This window comes from Colius striatus, chromosome 1 (genome assembly GCF_028858725.1).
Source record: "Colius striatus isolate bColStr4 chromosome 1, bColStr4.1.hap1, whole genome shotgun sequence".
NCBI lineage: Eukaryota > Metazoa > Chordata > Aves > Coliiformes > Coliidae > Colius > Colius striatus.
In genome coordinates this window covers 84,235,587-84,250,557 of record NC_084759.1, presented here as the reverse complement: position 1 = coordinate 84,250,557, position 14,971 = coordinate 84,235,587, and the positions used below count along the sequence as shown (strand labels likewise).

Sequence of the window (14,971 nt, the reverse complement as noted above, 5' to 3'; positions counted from 1 at the left end):
GTTGTTCTTATGTTTTAAACAAAAAAAAAAATCTCAGACCAGTGAACACTGAGCTACAGGTTCAAACATTTGTCTATTCATTTTCAAAAATATGACTCCTGTAACCACCGGGAAATGGAACTGTATTCTTTTTACGCACTTCTATGATCTAAATAAAAAAGTAAACCAAAGCTGATAGAGAAGGTTCCATGAAATACTGTAAATTGATAGTGAATCAAATGAATCGGTGTTGCTCTGTGATCTTCACTCTAATTGACTAGTGTTTTAAGAAAGCAATTAACTTTTCAGCGGCCATCAGATCTTGAACTTTCCAATTCATTAGTACAGTCATTATTTGCTTCAGAAACACCTGCAATGTTTCAGAATGGATAAAGTATATCCATATGGTGATAAGGATGAATATGTATTTCTGAGGCAAATTTAATATTATCCCTGGCCCATAAATCTGAAATTTATGGAAATTTATTCTTTTTCCTTGGCATGAGCAAAAAAAACTCCAAAACCAAAAAACAAAACAAAACCAAAACAAAAAGGTTCAAGAGGCTTCTTGAACTACATTTCTTCCATTGTCCTGAGTTAAGCATTTAATTCTCAGCACCAGAAAAAACAACTAAACACGTAAGACCATGCAACCATAGAGGAAATAAAACTACTTAAAATAATGCATAACTGTGCTTTTTCACTAAAAAAGTCAACAAAAGAATTCATCCAGAAGCACTCATTTAAGGGTCCTCTCTGCATAGTTCTTGGTCTGTAATGAAGAAGCTAAACAAATGTAAATTTGCCAAAGCAAAAAGCAATGTGTTTCTATATATAACTCCAGTGTTCGTTATTCTTATACCTGCTTTTGTCCGTTCACTATCAGGCTGTTCAGCTGTACTGTTTCACTGACCAAAATCACTGGGATCAGCAGAATTTCATTACTTGACTATAGATATGTGATGCATGATAAGGTTATTATGCAGGTACAGCTTTAAATTGGGAAAATAAAGTCACTCCTTTTTCATTAACCCACTATTTATCTCTGATTTAAAGCACTGACGTTTTCACTCATTTTTAACAGTTGAATCAAGGACAGCAGCACGTAAAATGTATCTGTTAAGTTGGAGTCTCACAACACTGGCTTTTTGCTGTAGACAGTGTCCTCCAGGATAGTAAACATATGCTTAATTTCAGCATAATGCTAGGTTTCTGCACTAGAAAATCTCTGTTCCCTGATCTTTTCATGTTTGTTTATTTTTTCATGTAACTTAAGCAATTTAACACAAAGAACTAAAATACTGCTCTGATACCTTTAGATGAATAGGACAGAACAGGCCTTCCTATCCAGCTTTTCTAGTTGTTGATTTCTTCTTGCCAGTCCCCCTTCCTCAGGAACAGTGTCTGTTTTCAAGAAATGTGACATACATGTGACAGTATCTTCTGTGTTTTGGAGAAGACCACTACAGCTATGACTGGATCCTGAAGTTGGGGGCTCTGTAATGGCTACACAAAGATTTTCAGAGAAAAACTCAGGCTTTAGACAACAAGTATCTGCATGAAATCACTATACAAATAAACGAAGAAGATTAAGGGAAGTGGAAGGGGAAGTTCTTCAGAATTGAATCTGCCCTGGAATATTCACTGGGTGGAAAGGGGTCTGGCACATCTTCAGCGGGGGACAAATATGCCAATGTTCTGAATAGTGGTACCTGAAATGATGATTACTCCACTGATGTTAACTTCTGTTATTTCTCTGAAAGTGGCACTTTGATCCAGAACATTAAATAGACAGCACGATTCAGACCTTTGTGAATAGCACTCATATTTCTCAGTGCTTCACTGATGAGGAAATTGCCTGACTTCTTTTTCAGCTGATTAGAGAATCAAGTTTCCAATTTGGTTTTGTATGTTTGGCCAAATGAACATACCATATTGAATATGCCCTGTGATGTTTTAAAATTAAGGAGTATGCTAGACTTGGTGTGGAATGGGGTATGAAGAAGGAAAGCTGTAATACAGGAGATGAATTTTACCCTTATTGAATCTAGGGAGAAATTAATTTTACTCTCATTGAATCTAAGGGGGAAATTTGCTCCTGGCTTAAACAGAGCCATAGTTCCACTAATAGATTTGCTTCCCAATTCTCATTTTTATTTGCTATATCATATTAGGCAAATAATTTCACCTCTTGCTTGCTTGTCCTATCTGGCTTTGATCCTCTTAGGTCAATCATGGTAGTCCCTGTGCCAAACTATTCAGAGTCTCTTGCTATTAGCTACAGAGTTCCTAAGCACAATGGCACTCTTATCTGTGTCTTTATCATCCTACATAAATGACAATAGGAAAGCAGATTGTATCAGGAAACCCATGAGCACTCCGTATTTTCACTGGGGCCAGTTGCAGAATTGTTGGGGATAATGATGAGTACTTACACATGAACCCTCACTGAAGAGAATCTTTTGATAGCTGCAGACAACAGCCAACACCTAATACAGAAAACTGCAATACTCTCAGGCGTATGACATTGAAAACAGTGTATTGATACAGAGTACCTATAAACCAGACAAGGTGAGAGAATTTAGAATAAGCTCTCACTGCATTCTTTCCCTTGCACTTGTAGCAGCATTACAGACAATACGTCTGTTTCTGTGTCACAAAGTCTACTGCATGTCAACACTTACTCAGAGTAGAGCAATTTAGGCTGACAAGTACTACTTGAAATATGTCCTTTAACTTTCCTTAGTTGTCAAACTTTAAGAGTTATCTTAAATTTAATTTTGTTGCATTTAAGGTTCATCTTTACGATGATATAATTTATTTTGGACATTACCGGTGACATTGTTCTGCCTGTCAATGGAAACATGAAAGAATATCATTATAATGAATAGCCACAGACTCACATAAATCACTCAAAATACTTCAGATATGCATGGAGATTTTCCATTGACCCTGTAATGACTTTAATAAAACCATTTCAACATGAGCTGTGTCAGCAGCAGAGACAGAAAACAGTGGTGTTTCAGCAACATCACCTCAGCTTTTAAATGTTTTGGAAAAACACTGTTAATTTTCTTTTAGTAGTTTATCATCCTTCCCAAATTACAGTCTCACAGCACAGCATAGATACTGTATGTCAGGAACACATGGGGTTTCCTTTCCATGTTTTTACATGGATCAAATCAAAGATCTTAGGAGTACGTCTACTCACCAGAATGAAGATGTGAAACCACTGTAGCTTTAATTAAGCTGTAGGAATGAAGGTGGTATAACTGACAGCCTAGAGGACCTGGATCATGACTGTCATTTCCATCATGTCATTGCTGCTCGTTCTAGGCTTCCTAAAACTGCTCGTTTAATTCTGTGGGGTGGATAAAATCTTAATGGACTTTCTTTAAGCAGTCGGAAGCACCACAGTTTTACATCAGCCCTAACACTAGTGTAATTCCAGTAATCACTAAAGAATGCCATGAGTCAGGGTGGAGTTCAATGTCTACCATGGAACAGAATCAGACTCTTGATATCCTTTGGAAAGCAAGACTGGGAAAAAAAAAACCCACTCCATTTCAGTTATAGTAAGGTACTTTTTTCCTCTCTTTCCACATTTTTAATTACAGTCACTCTTGCTTCAAAGTGAATTGCTCTTTGGTTAACAGAAAAAACTGGCAAAGATTCAGGCTGGCTATGACAAAGAAACTTTTACAAGATTTTCACTCCTAAAGGTTTTGCAGGTGGAAGGGAAGAAGACTATTGAGAAGAAAAGCAGGTCACCAGGGAACTTCTGGATTTTGTGAGTGGACTATCTCATAAAGATTGCCAAAGCACACAATTTTGCTTTAAGAGAAGTAAAAAGAAGCTGTAAAATATCAGATTCAGTTTTCTATGCTTTATGTGGGAACTATTACTGTAAGGACAGAACATAGGTAATTACAAGTAAAAAGTCATACTTCAAATCAAAAGTAAACATGGCTGGTTTACTCCAAACTACCTCTCATGCTAACAGTTTTAGATACTAACATCTACATTCACCAACATCTTCATTTCTCATTCTCAGACAATGCTCCTGAAATTCAGAGACTAAAAGTCTATGGTAATGGTGCAATTTGCTCTGTTACTGGTGTATAGAGAAAACAAGTCCTTGAAAAGAGTGAAAGGTTTCAATTGAATATGTTTTTGATGTAAGAAAGAGACAATGAAATGTCAGCAATGACACTTCATGTGGTTTTTAAGGTGTTCTGGCAAGGACTCTCTGCATGGTGTACACTGGTGAGCAAAATAAATGCTGAAGGTGTGACAGAAGGAATTCCCAATCTTCCTCTTCTAAAGTAACCACATTTTCAAAGCCAAATCCTGTAAAGGTATACCTTGAAATTTCACTGCAGAGAGATACCTGAAGTACGGTTTCCACAGATTGGCAGGAAAAAAACTCCCAATCCAACTCCCTATCCTGTTTCCAAACCCTAACTAAACCCTAGCAACAGATTACCAAAAAGGAGAATAAAGAAATACATGTTTATCAGTCTTTCTACAGACCAACTATTTTCATTCCTTTTATCCTTCAAAGGCCTCTCTCCTTTTGCAAGCTCTATTGTATTTTCAGTTCTCATTTTCCTTTCACTATTTCTCATCACTTAAAAATTTTACATGTCCAGTTTTCTAAGCTGACGCTTTCCTCCATATGCTCATTACTGTCCTTCATTTTATATTGCACACATGCACCTTATCTCTACTCTGTCACCACCCTGTAGCGGTTCCTTTCACCCTTCTTTGCACTGACTTACTCTTTTGCTTATTCACACATTCCTTCTCCATCATGACTGCTTCTCACCTAGCAGCAACGCCTTTGTTTCACTTGCTTGCCCACCTGAAGTCGCTAGAATAGACATTGGAAACTAACAGTTTTCTGCTCAGTAACTTTTCTGTTCAATGCTTTACATTTTTCTGGATAGTCAGAAAAAAAAACCTCTTCAGCAGACAATTGAGTAAAGATAAACTTCCTCCTCTTTTAATTCAGCATTCAGTGTCTGTACCTTCTTTTTGTCATGGTCACTGAAAAACCCACAAACCCTTCATATTGATCAAATGGAGGAGTGCAACGCTAGCCAAAAATACTAATTTGAAGATTATTAAGTATAATATTATTAAAAAAATATTTCAGTTCCCTGAATCAAAAAGAAATGAGACAGCTGTATACATGTACATCAATGCTGTAGGCTTTTTAAAAATCATTGACTCTAAGCAAATAAATCCCCCCAAATAAATACATGCCAAAATTAACATAATATTAATGGTGTTCTGTCATGGAAACACACACATTTCTAGTTTTAAATTAAGTTGTTTTATTGCTTGATTAGTATAAATGGCAGAACAATTTAAACATTGTTAAGTCGACTGTCCTTATTGAATAATTAACCCTGAAATACCATATGATCCCTGATTCATAAGGGGTTTTAAGGGAAATTTATACTATTGGTTTCAGTTTTACTACTCCAGTATTTAGAAGTTCCACAATGTTCTCAGAAGTGGACCTAAAAAATACCCTCCCTCCCCTCCCAAAAAACAGGTCTCCTCTTAGACTGCTGAACCTGAAAGGCATCTTACCTCTGTTAAGACTCTTAGGTGGAAAGAAGGAGATCAGAAAATTATTTAGGGAGTTGCAGACAAGCAATCTTAACATGAATCCTAAGTGCAATAATGGTTCAAAAAGTCTAACAAGATCCTTTACTGTATGAGGTCTAGAGAAATGAATGTGAGTTGGGGAATGACTATGTATCTCTCTGGCACTAGTGAGAACAGTGGAAGACTCTGTGCAGTTGTGATGTTCACACTTCAAAGAGTGTTAGAAATTGACAAAAATGTTGCAATAGTCACACAAAGGATATGAACGGAATAGGTCTTAAGAGAAAATAAACCCCACATTTGAAATGTTACTTTGCAAGCTCTCTGTATAGGCTAAAATTTCTTCTACTTATTAAAAAAAAAAAAAAAAGTTACTATCAACAGGGATAATTCCTGTGTTCTTAAGTTAGTATATCATGAGCATTGAAGTTACAAGCTGAATCTGGAAAGTAGTAGCACAGTGTTAATTTCATATAGTTAAGAGTGATAAAATCCTGGATGGTGGGCTTTTATCTCCTGGATTGAGGTTTTAAATGGATATGGAATGATTTCCTGCAGAGCCATAGAGGTGAGCAGAAGTTGCACTTCAGTCAACAATAGCTCAGTGTTTAACAGTGCCTTTAGAAAGTACAAGGGGAGCCGATGGTTCCAGCCAGCCTTCAATTCTCTGAATCTCAGACTAGCCAAGGATGTTGTCTGGCTGCAGCTGAGATAGATTAAGATATTAGTGCTTCTCACTGTACTTTGGGCTATCAATGACTGAAAGTACACTAGATGTACCAACAGAAGTGCCAGGTCACTCCCTAATCCAGTTTTGCTGTTAGTGAAATCCTCTCTTTGAAAAGAGTAAGTTAACTTGATTATTTCGAGAAAAATGAAGACGTAGTCTATCTCATCTGCCAGCAGAACAGAATGCCAAATGATCTTCCTATTAGCTACAGAACGTGTATAGATTTAGAAACCTGATGGATATTTAGAAATTTAGTGGATTGTGGTTGAAGCAAAGAATGTATCCAAAGAACTGAAGAAGGTACTGGAAGATCATAAATATGTGATATAGAGACTTCAGATTTTAGGGTGAACCTATAAATCATTTATGTATTTGTCAAACTCATATATGAAGAATGGTAAAAAGGAAAATAATAATTTTCGAATATCATAATATGAATCTGATTTAATGAGAAATTATGTCACTGATCACCAGGACAGTGTTTTTAAGTATCCAACTTGGGTGAAATATGTTTGAATTAAAACTGATGGAAAGATGTATGGATTTTAAAAGCTCTCACATTGATTTTTCAGATAAAGTGCAACCTAACTTATAAGCCTATTTAAATTCGAGTTTTTTATTAGCAGCATATCCTAAGGCATTACTCACAAATGTGTGACTGTAAACTGGTCAGTCTCAGACAATCAGCAGCAATAAGAAACTTAAGAATTGGTGTAATGGATACATAGTGTCCTATTGCTACAGCAGTGGCAAAATGTGTTTTATTCTTTGTGCCACAAGCTTGAACAGTGTATTAAAGAGCTTAATTTGCCAGCTTTTTGCCTATTATTGATCTGTCGTTCTGTATCAGCAATGTATTCCTCAAGGCAAATAAATGTAATAAGCTCAGTTAACTGAAAGTTACTTCTATACTAATATTTTATGACACAATTCCTTCAGTCAACCATGATTAGCAAGAATGAATACAGATACATTTCAGATGGTATTTAAAAGATTAATCTACAAACAAAGATGGCTGCAAGCCCCTGGCTCTCTCCTACCCCTAGTTTTTCTGCTCTCAAGCTTTAGGGTTTTACCTTCCTGAGGGAGCAGTTCTGCACAATGACTGAGTGGAATAATGGTTTGCAGCAGTGGGCCTGCTCTTTCCCCTTTTTCCTCCCACTCCTGAAAGGGAAGTCAGGATAATCCTTTCCACCAACTCTGTCACTCATCTGATCCTTAGCTGAATGAGGTCAGTCCAGTCAACTGGCAGAAAATTACACATTTTTTTCTCGATAGCTTAGGTTTTTTGCTGATTAAGCCAAGCAGAATTCTGCCGTATCACATGAGTATAACAACTTGTCAGGTTGGACAGAAATTTCAAAGGCATCACCAGGAAAAATTCCTCTGATTCCAGAGGAATAGTTAACTTCTCTTGTGCTAATCACCAAATTGGATCTCAGTTTGACATCTGATCTTAAAATCAAATTTCATTTTTCAGCACTTATACTGAAGAAACAGTAGGTATTTAGAGAATAACAGGATCCAATTCCCCACTGGAAAAAAGCTCTCTCTCAGGCTAAGTAAGGATGCACTAAAGCACTGATGGCATAAAAACAAATGCTTGTTTGGTCTTGTTCTGAAATTGAAGTCCTGCCCTTTGGCCAAGAACCAAATGTGCTACCAGATGAGTGATACAGAGACACTGAAGACCAACGTGAAGCAACAAGACTGCCAAGACTGCACTGTATCACCTTCATATCCAAGGCTTTTGTCTGAGTTAAAAACAAATTAAAAAAAAAAAACACACACACAAAAAACCTAACCCAAAACCAACTGAAAAAGCTACAAATAAGTAATCCTTTGTCTGGAAGCATGTAAATCTATCCATGACTGAATCACAAAGAGCTTGGTAACACTCATGTAACATTGGATCTTCTAGCAGAAATTGGACACATCCCCTTTTTGAAAAAAATGTTTTCATGCATTTTCTGTGAAAACATAATTACCTGTCTGTGAAGGATTTTGTGTACTGTTTGGTTTTAAATTGAAAGCTTTGTTGTCTCCATTTTAGCCTGAATGCTAAAGACAGGCAGAACTCAGATTTGAAAACAAAGACCATTCACATGGCTAAATATCAACGTGAAAAACACTAACAAATATTCCTAGGACATTCTTGATGTTTTAGCTGGGAAAGAGATGGTCTACCCCAAATAAAATTCCATGTACACTAGGATATATTAAGATACATTAACAGTTAGAGAGAAATGAGTACTTACATAGAAACATAGAATCATAGAATGGTAAGAGTTATGAAAGAAGGAAGTACACTTGTAACTATAGTAATGTAATTTCTGGCAGTGCCTAGCAAATCAAGTTTCAGTTTCAGTATGGGATACCCATGTTGATATAGTTATCAAAGGCAAAATCTTTCTGTAAAAGTTGGTTTAGAAAATTAACTGTCAGCACAACCATTACTTGACAGTAGAATTGCATCTACATTTGAGACATGGTTGAAAGAGAAATGCCTTGAAAAATGAAATACCTGCAATCAATATTGCTATACCAGGAAAAAATTCTATTGCAGACCTGGTATAAAATTTAAATATTGCCTTTGTCTATGGCCCTCCCATAAGAAGTAGAATGTTCCCACAATTGGAGTCTAAGGTATAAACTGTGAAGGAAATTATCTAAGTCTTGACTGTGTCATGCTTTCCCAAGAGATGTTCTCCAAGTTACAAACTCATAAAAACTAGTTAAATTCCACAGTCAGTCTAGCAACGTGTGCCTCAGGAAAAGTGCTAGTGAGCCCAACTAAAAGCTTAGGAATATTCTTTTTCTAAAACTTTGCAAGCTTTATCTCTTATGCTAGCGGACCACTTCCTAAAAAAAACCACAAACCCACAAAAACTAAGAAGGAAAAAAGACTAAAGAAGCAGAAACATTCTAAAATCCTAATATAACAATGTTAAGAAAACACTGATTAATATAATAGAAAAAAATCCCGATCAGCAAGGAAATATTCTAGATAAAGAAGTTATTTCCCATTACCAGGGATATTTTTAAAGCAAACTTTTTTGTAACATTTGATATTATTACATTTCCTTTGGAATTCTAAGCATTTTTTTTTCCTTGAAGGATATTCAGTCAAACAGCATCATTTTCTGCTCCAGGGACTCCAATGACCTGTCTACAAAGTCTCTATGTCACTTCATTGGTGCAATGTAACAGTTCTTCACTACTGCAAACAGCTTTGTCATATTTGGGTGAAAAAATACTTCAGAGAGAAATGACTATATGACTACACTTATGTAAGTTGATAGGGTAGGACTGACTCCACAGGGAAAAGTAATTGCTGAGATCCAGTCTAATGTTATTTTGTTTCTATGAAATCCAAAGCACTCAATGGTGTTTGCTGTTAAACATGCACACTTTCACTGAAAGAAAAGGCACTTTTCCAGGGGTGATTCTGACATCCCATCATGATGCATGACATCCATGCAGCAGGTACAGAAAGCTGCCTGCAGTTGGCTACTTTCTCTAAATCTGTGCTAAGGTTCTTCCAGATCATGTGAAACATAAAATGTTTCTGGTTTAACCCATTCTGTGATTCTGTGATATGTGGCACGCAGAAGTAACTCTAGTTTCGATATCAATTAAATACTTCTCTTTGCTGCACTCGTTTTTGAAAAGTTAGCCCAGCTGGGAGAGTAAATGTGCTTATTTTTTAATTCAAGAATCAACTCACATTTGGACAATCATTATTCCTCTATCTCTCCTGTGTAAACATCAAGGCTGGGAAGGATTATGTCCTTGCTTTGGAGCACATATGCCACTCGGAGGAGAAAGCTCTTAGAAAATTGGGTAACTAAGGCTAGGAGAAAAGACTCACTTCAGGATCAGAGGAGCCTGAAAGGGAAATGGAAGTGTTCTAAATTGATGGAAGGAACAAGATGACATCAGAAAGACGGGCCATGCATTGCAGAGCAGAGGAAGGGAATTATTCACAGGGGACTGTTTCATCGGACTTCCACAAGGATGCTTTAAGGATGCGAGACCCAGGGCACCCTGGCAGAGCCTTGCTTGCATCCCAAACTCACAGACTCGCCCTAGTTTGGACATGAACATGTCTGCTTCTCCCTCCCTGCACAGCAGCACTGAAGTGTTTATTAGGTGCATGGGACAGCCCTAACAGGTATATACAAAAGCCCACGGTTTCGTTAGCAGCATCTTGTTTTCCCCCGTCTGTAGGAATTTTATTCTTTGGACCAACTCCTCCCTCCCCCAGCTACACCCTCTCTCTCTTCTGCCTCAGACCGCTCAGCTGCACACCATGAGGGCGGCGGGTTCGGCCGCCATTTGAGGACGAGGCCCCGCGCGGGTCTTGTGGGGTGGGGGGCGGAGGTGGCGGGAGCAGCCCCACAGGGCGAGGGCGAAGCCGAGGGCCGAGCCTGGCGGGCGTTGTGAACGTCCTTCTTCCTGCCTGCCCTGCTCAAAGGAGCCTGGTATGGTATCAACCGCGACTGGGTTCCGGAAACTCGGGGACCGAAGCGGCGTCCCTCTGCCCCGCGGCCAGCGAGGCGGGGGCGTTTGGCCGCTTACCACGCCGCAGCTTACAGGCAGGGGCGGCCGGCTCGCCGGCTCCCTCTAGGTATCGCTGCCTCAGGAAAAGAGTAGGAGGAGGGTTTTGTGGGGCTTTTTTGGTTGTGGTTTTTTTTTCCCCTCCTTTCTCTCTCTCTCTCTTCCAGCCAGTAAAGAGTGTCTGCCCCTTTGAACCGCTGGTACGGCGCCTGCGGCTGCACAACACCAACGCGCGCACACACACACACACACACACAGAGCCGCTGGCTATAAATAAGTTGGGCGGAGGGGAGACAGTGTGCATTGCCTCGCGGACTTAGGTAGTAGGGACCGCTGCCGCTCCGTTGAGCGTGCCGGCCGTCGCGGCCCGACCCTGCCCAGCCCGGCCCCTGGGTGACCTACCCCGGGTGCCATGGCGTGCGCCGAGCGCTGCCGCTGCTGCGCGGCGAGCAGGCGGCGCAGTAGCATCCTTTACAGCATCCTCAGGAGTGAGGAGCGGGCGGCGTCGCCGGCGGGGCAGGGGCCGAGGCGGGGACAGGCGTCCCGCGGCTGCCCGTGCGGGTCGCGGCGGCGGGTGGCCCTGCGGAGCCCGCAGGTAGTGTGCAAGGCGGCCTCGGCCGTCCTGGTGAAGACGCTGCGCTTCGTTCAGAACGTCCCCTGCTTCCAGGAGCTGCCCCTGGAGGAGCAGCTCCTGCTGGTGCGCAGCTGCTGGGCACCGCTGCTGGTGCTGGGTCTGGCGCAGGACCGGGTGCACTTGGAGACAGTGGAGAGTGCGGAACCCAGCATGCTGCAGAGGATTCTCACCACCCGCCGGCTGGGCGACCAGCCCACGCCGCGACCTCCGGCATCGGCACCGGCGCCGGGCCGCCCGCAACACGGCCTCGGCGGCGGCCCGCACCTGCCCTCAGCCGGCGAGATTCAGGCCATTAAGGGCTTCCTGGCCAAGTGCTGGAGCCTTGATATCAGCACCAAAGAGTACGCTTACCTCAAGGGGACAGTGCTCTTCAACCCAGGTGAGTGACCGGGCGGGGTGTCTGCCCGCGCTCGGGGAGCGGGACAACGGGGAGAGCTCGCCCTGTATTCCCAGCGAAACGGGACCAAGCCGAGGCTTCTCCTCGGAGGGGAAGAAGTAGTGGAGAAGGGGGATACGGAGCAAGGTTTCACCTGCTGTCCCATCTTCAGCGACCGCCCCTCCTGCCAAGGGGAAGGGGGTCCGGCTGCGGCCGGATCGGGCCGTATCGCACCTCCGAGATCGGGGGTCTCGGGGGCCGGAACCTTCCACAAAAGTTTTCCTCCCACAAACCAAAGTCGAGGCAGTCGCAGAGAGAAAGTTCGGTGTCAGCTTCCATATTCACTTCTGAGCAGGGCGGCCGGCAGCGTCTCCTGGGAAGGCGGCTGCCGCGGATGAGCCTCCTCGCCGCCGCGGGTCACGCCTGGGCGCGGACGGCGGCTGCAAGCTGCTGTCCCCGGGGGGCTGCACCTAGAAGGCAGGAGAAGGTTCGGGGCTTCCAGGGGGAAAGTGTAGTTTCGGCTTTCTGTACAGCGTTTGTGATTTTTTTTTGTTTGTTTTTTCTTTTGGCCATCTTCTCTCTCTGTGGAGACTGCCATAGATGCAGAACCTACCAAGTGATTGACTTGTCTGAAAGGTAGCTTTGCACGTTGGGTACGGCACTGCCTAAATATGCCACTAGCTTGTGAAAGTGTGACAGGGCCTTTATTATGCTCTCACTGCCAAACTGAAAAGAAGGGGAAATTCTGCACTCTCTATCCTTCACTGTCCTATCATTCATTCACCAGGAAACTTTCTGTCATACATTGGAGTTAAGGCTTCCTGCCACTTGTAGTCTGGAGCTACCGAGAAACAATTGATGCCTTAAACATGAACAAAGTGTTTTGTAGAAGTGAATAACTTACTGTCTTCCCCACTGTTTACAGTTTGTATTTGTCACTCTAAAGGTGTTTTGAAGAGCATTCTTTAATTTTTTTGTTTTAGCAGCTGACTTAAGTAACAAGAGAATGTTGGCAAACATTGTATTTCAAGTTCATGTAGTGAAGAAGAGCACTGAACATGCAGGACACTAACATGATGAGATTTTGAACTGCACTACAAAATTGGCTTGGTTCTGTGTACTCCTCTTGCAATTTCATCTGTTTCATTCCTTGAGTGATAAACACAATCGGTAAACTGTTTGTTACTGTTTTGTAAGAAGAATGTGATTTTACAGACAAAACCTATCTAAACAAAATAATGTATTTTTCTTTTCAGACCTACCTGGATTGCAGTGTACACAGTATATTGAAGGACTGCAGAGGGAAGCCCAACAAGCTCTTAATGAACATGTCAGACTCATTCACAGAGGTGATCAAGCCAGATTTGCCAAGCTGAATGTTGTTCTGTCCTTGTTAAGATCTATTAATGCTAATGTGATTGCCGAACTGTTCTTTAGGCCCATCATTGGAGCAGTGAACATGGATGACATGCTTTTGGAAATGCTTTGTGCAAAACTATAAAAGCATGTAAAATAATGAAAAGAAACCCAATGCAAAAGAAGCCCTAGGGTAGAATAGTGTAAACTACTGTAAATAAACTAACTTATTGTTTTTACATAGATAGTATTTTTGTATCCATAGTAAAATATTCTTCAGGTTCTGAAATTAATTTTTATTAAACACAGTGGTTTTGGTATAAGACTATAGTCATCAAAACAATCTTCAAGGTTGTGGAGAATGTTCATATCCATGTTTTTTTACCATGTCTGTGAATAAAGATCACATTTACTATATTTGACTTTCAAGGTGAGTAATCCCTGCTTTTTCAAAATAGGCAGCAGTCTGGGTTTACATTTTAAACATAATTGACATACAGAAGGGGGAATGAACAAGCCATTTACGTTGCATTTTTTGATATTAAAATAGGGTACTGTGGTGAATTCTGCTCTTAGTTCAAATGCTGGCTTTATCAAAGGCTTATTGTAGTCAGTGGGCTACTGCTATTGGCTTGAACAGAGTTGAAGTCTGTAAAGAATATTAGAGAAAATCTTTACCTAAGGTTTTCATTCATATGGGGAGAAAGTGTTAGGCATATTTTGAGACTTAAAGTAGCTTGGCCAGCTCTAGCAGTTGCCATGAAACATTCCATTCAACACATGTTGAATAAAGTAACACTTCCCCAAAACAGCAAGCAAACAAAAACATCTCTAAAAATATCCAAACAGCAAATCCTGAATAGGGTCAGGAGAACTACTGGTATGCACTCTGCATTTTTCTTTGCTTTTCATCTAGGTAATTTCTAGCTAGAATTTCAAAAGCCACATTCTTCAGACTACTTACTCCAATGGGAATACAAAATTATTAGGCTGAAACGTGATATACCACTGGGACATCCATCAGAATTTTTCAGCTAGCATGAAGATATCTCAATAAGTCATTGAGCTTGCACTTTTTTTTTGGTCTTGGACTTGATCCTTTCTCCCAAAGTAATTGTGTTTTTATTGAAAAAAAACCTCTTTTAAAAAGGAAAAAAAAACCACAGTGTTTTGATGGGGAGTGTTTAATAATTTTCCTTTCTTTGTGTGCAGTTCTTTGGAGAATAGTGGTAAAAAAATGAAGAAAGAAATGTGACAGTGTTCCCAAAGTAAAAGAGATTAGTAACTCTTCGTGTGATTCCCATGTATACTAACCACTAACAATAAGAGGTGTTTTTTAAAACAACAAAGTTGAGGTAGTTACTTTCCTTAAAAGGAGGAAGAAAGGAATGCAAGGGCGAGAGGAATGAGTTTGAAGAGCTTTCTTTTGCTGCCACCTTGCGCAAAGGATAATCACAGCTCCTCACTCAGGTAAGGAGCAGGGAAGGCTCTTGTTGTCTTGCACCTACCTGGATAAAACTTAAAAAAAAATGGAAATGGCCAGAGAGATTGCCAAACATTCCTAAGGGAACAAATTGTTCCATAAGTATTATCATTGATATTTGTATTGCCATGGCAATTAGAATCTCATGGGCCAGGATACAGTCACTGAGCAAACAAAACCAAGTAAGAAACACAGCCCCTATCCTGAAGAACAATGGTGTAGTTTAAACGCACA

The 14,971-nt window shown here is 40.5% G+C and overlaps 1 protein-coding gene across 1 annotated transcript; it reads left to right on the top strand.

Annotated features, from left to right (window-relative positions):
* The first annotated feature begins 11,300 nt into the window (after nucleotides 1-11,300).
* On the top strand, nucleotides 11,301-13,446 carry NR0B1 (nuclear receptor subfamily 0 group B member 1). The gene is made up of 2 exons (XM_061988599.1): nucleotides 11,301-11,901; nucleotides 13,155-13,446. Exons 1-2 carry the CDS (start codon nucleotides 11,301-11,303, stop codon nucleotides 13,397-13,399), a joined length of 846 nt encoding a protein of 281 aa, XP_061844583.1. The 3' UTR covers nucleotides 13,400-13,446.
* The last annotated feature ends 1,525 nt before the right edge of the window (nucleotides 13,447-14,971 follow it).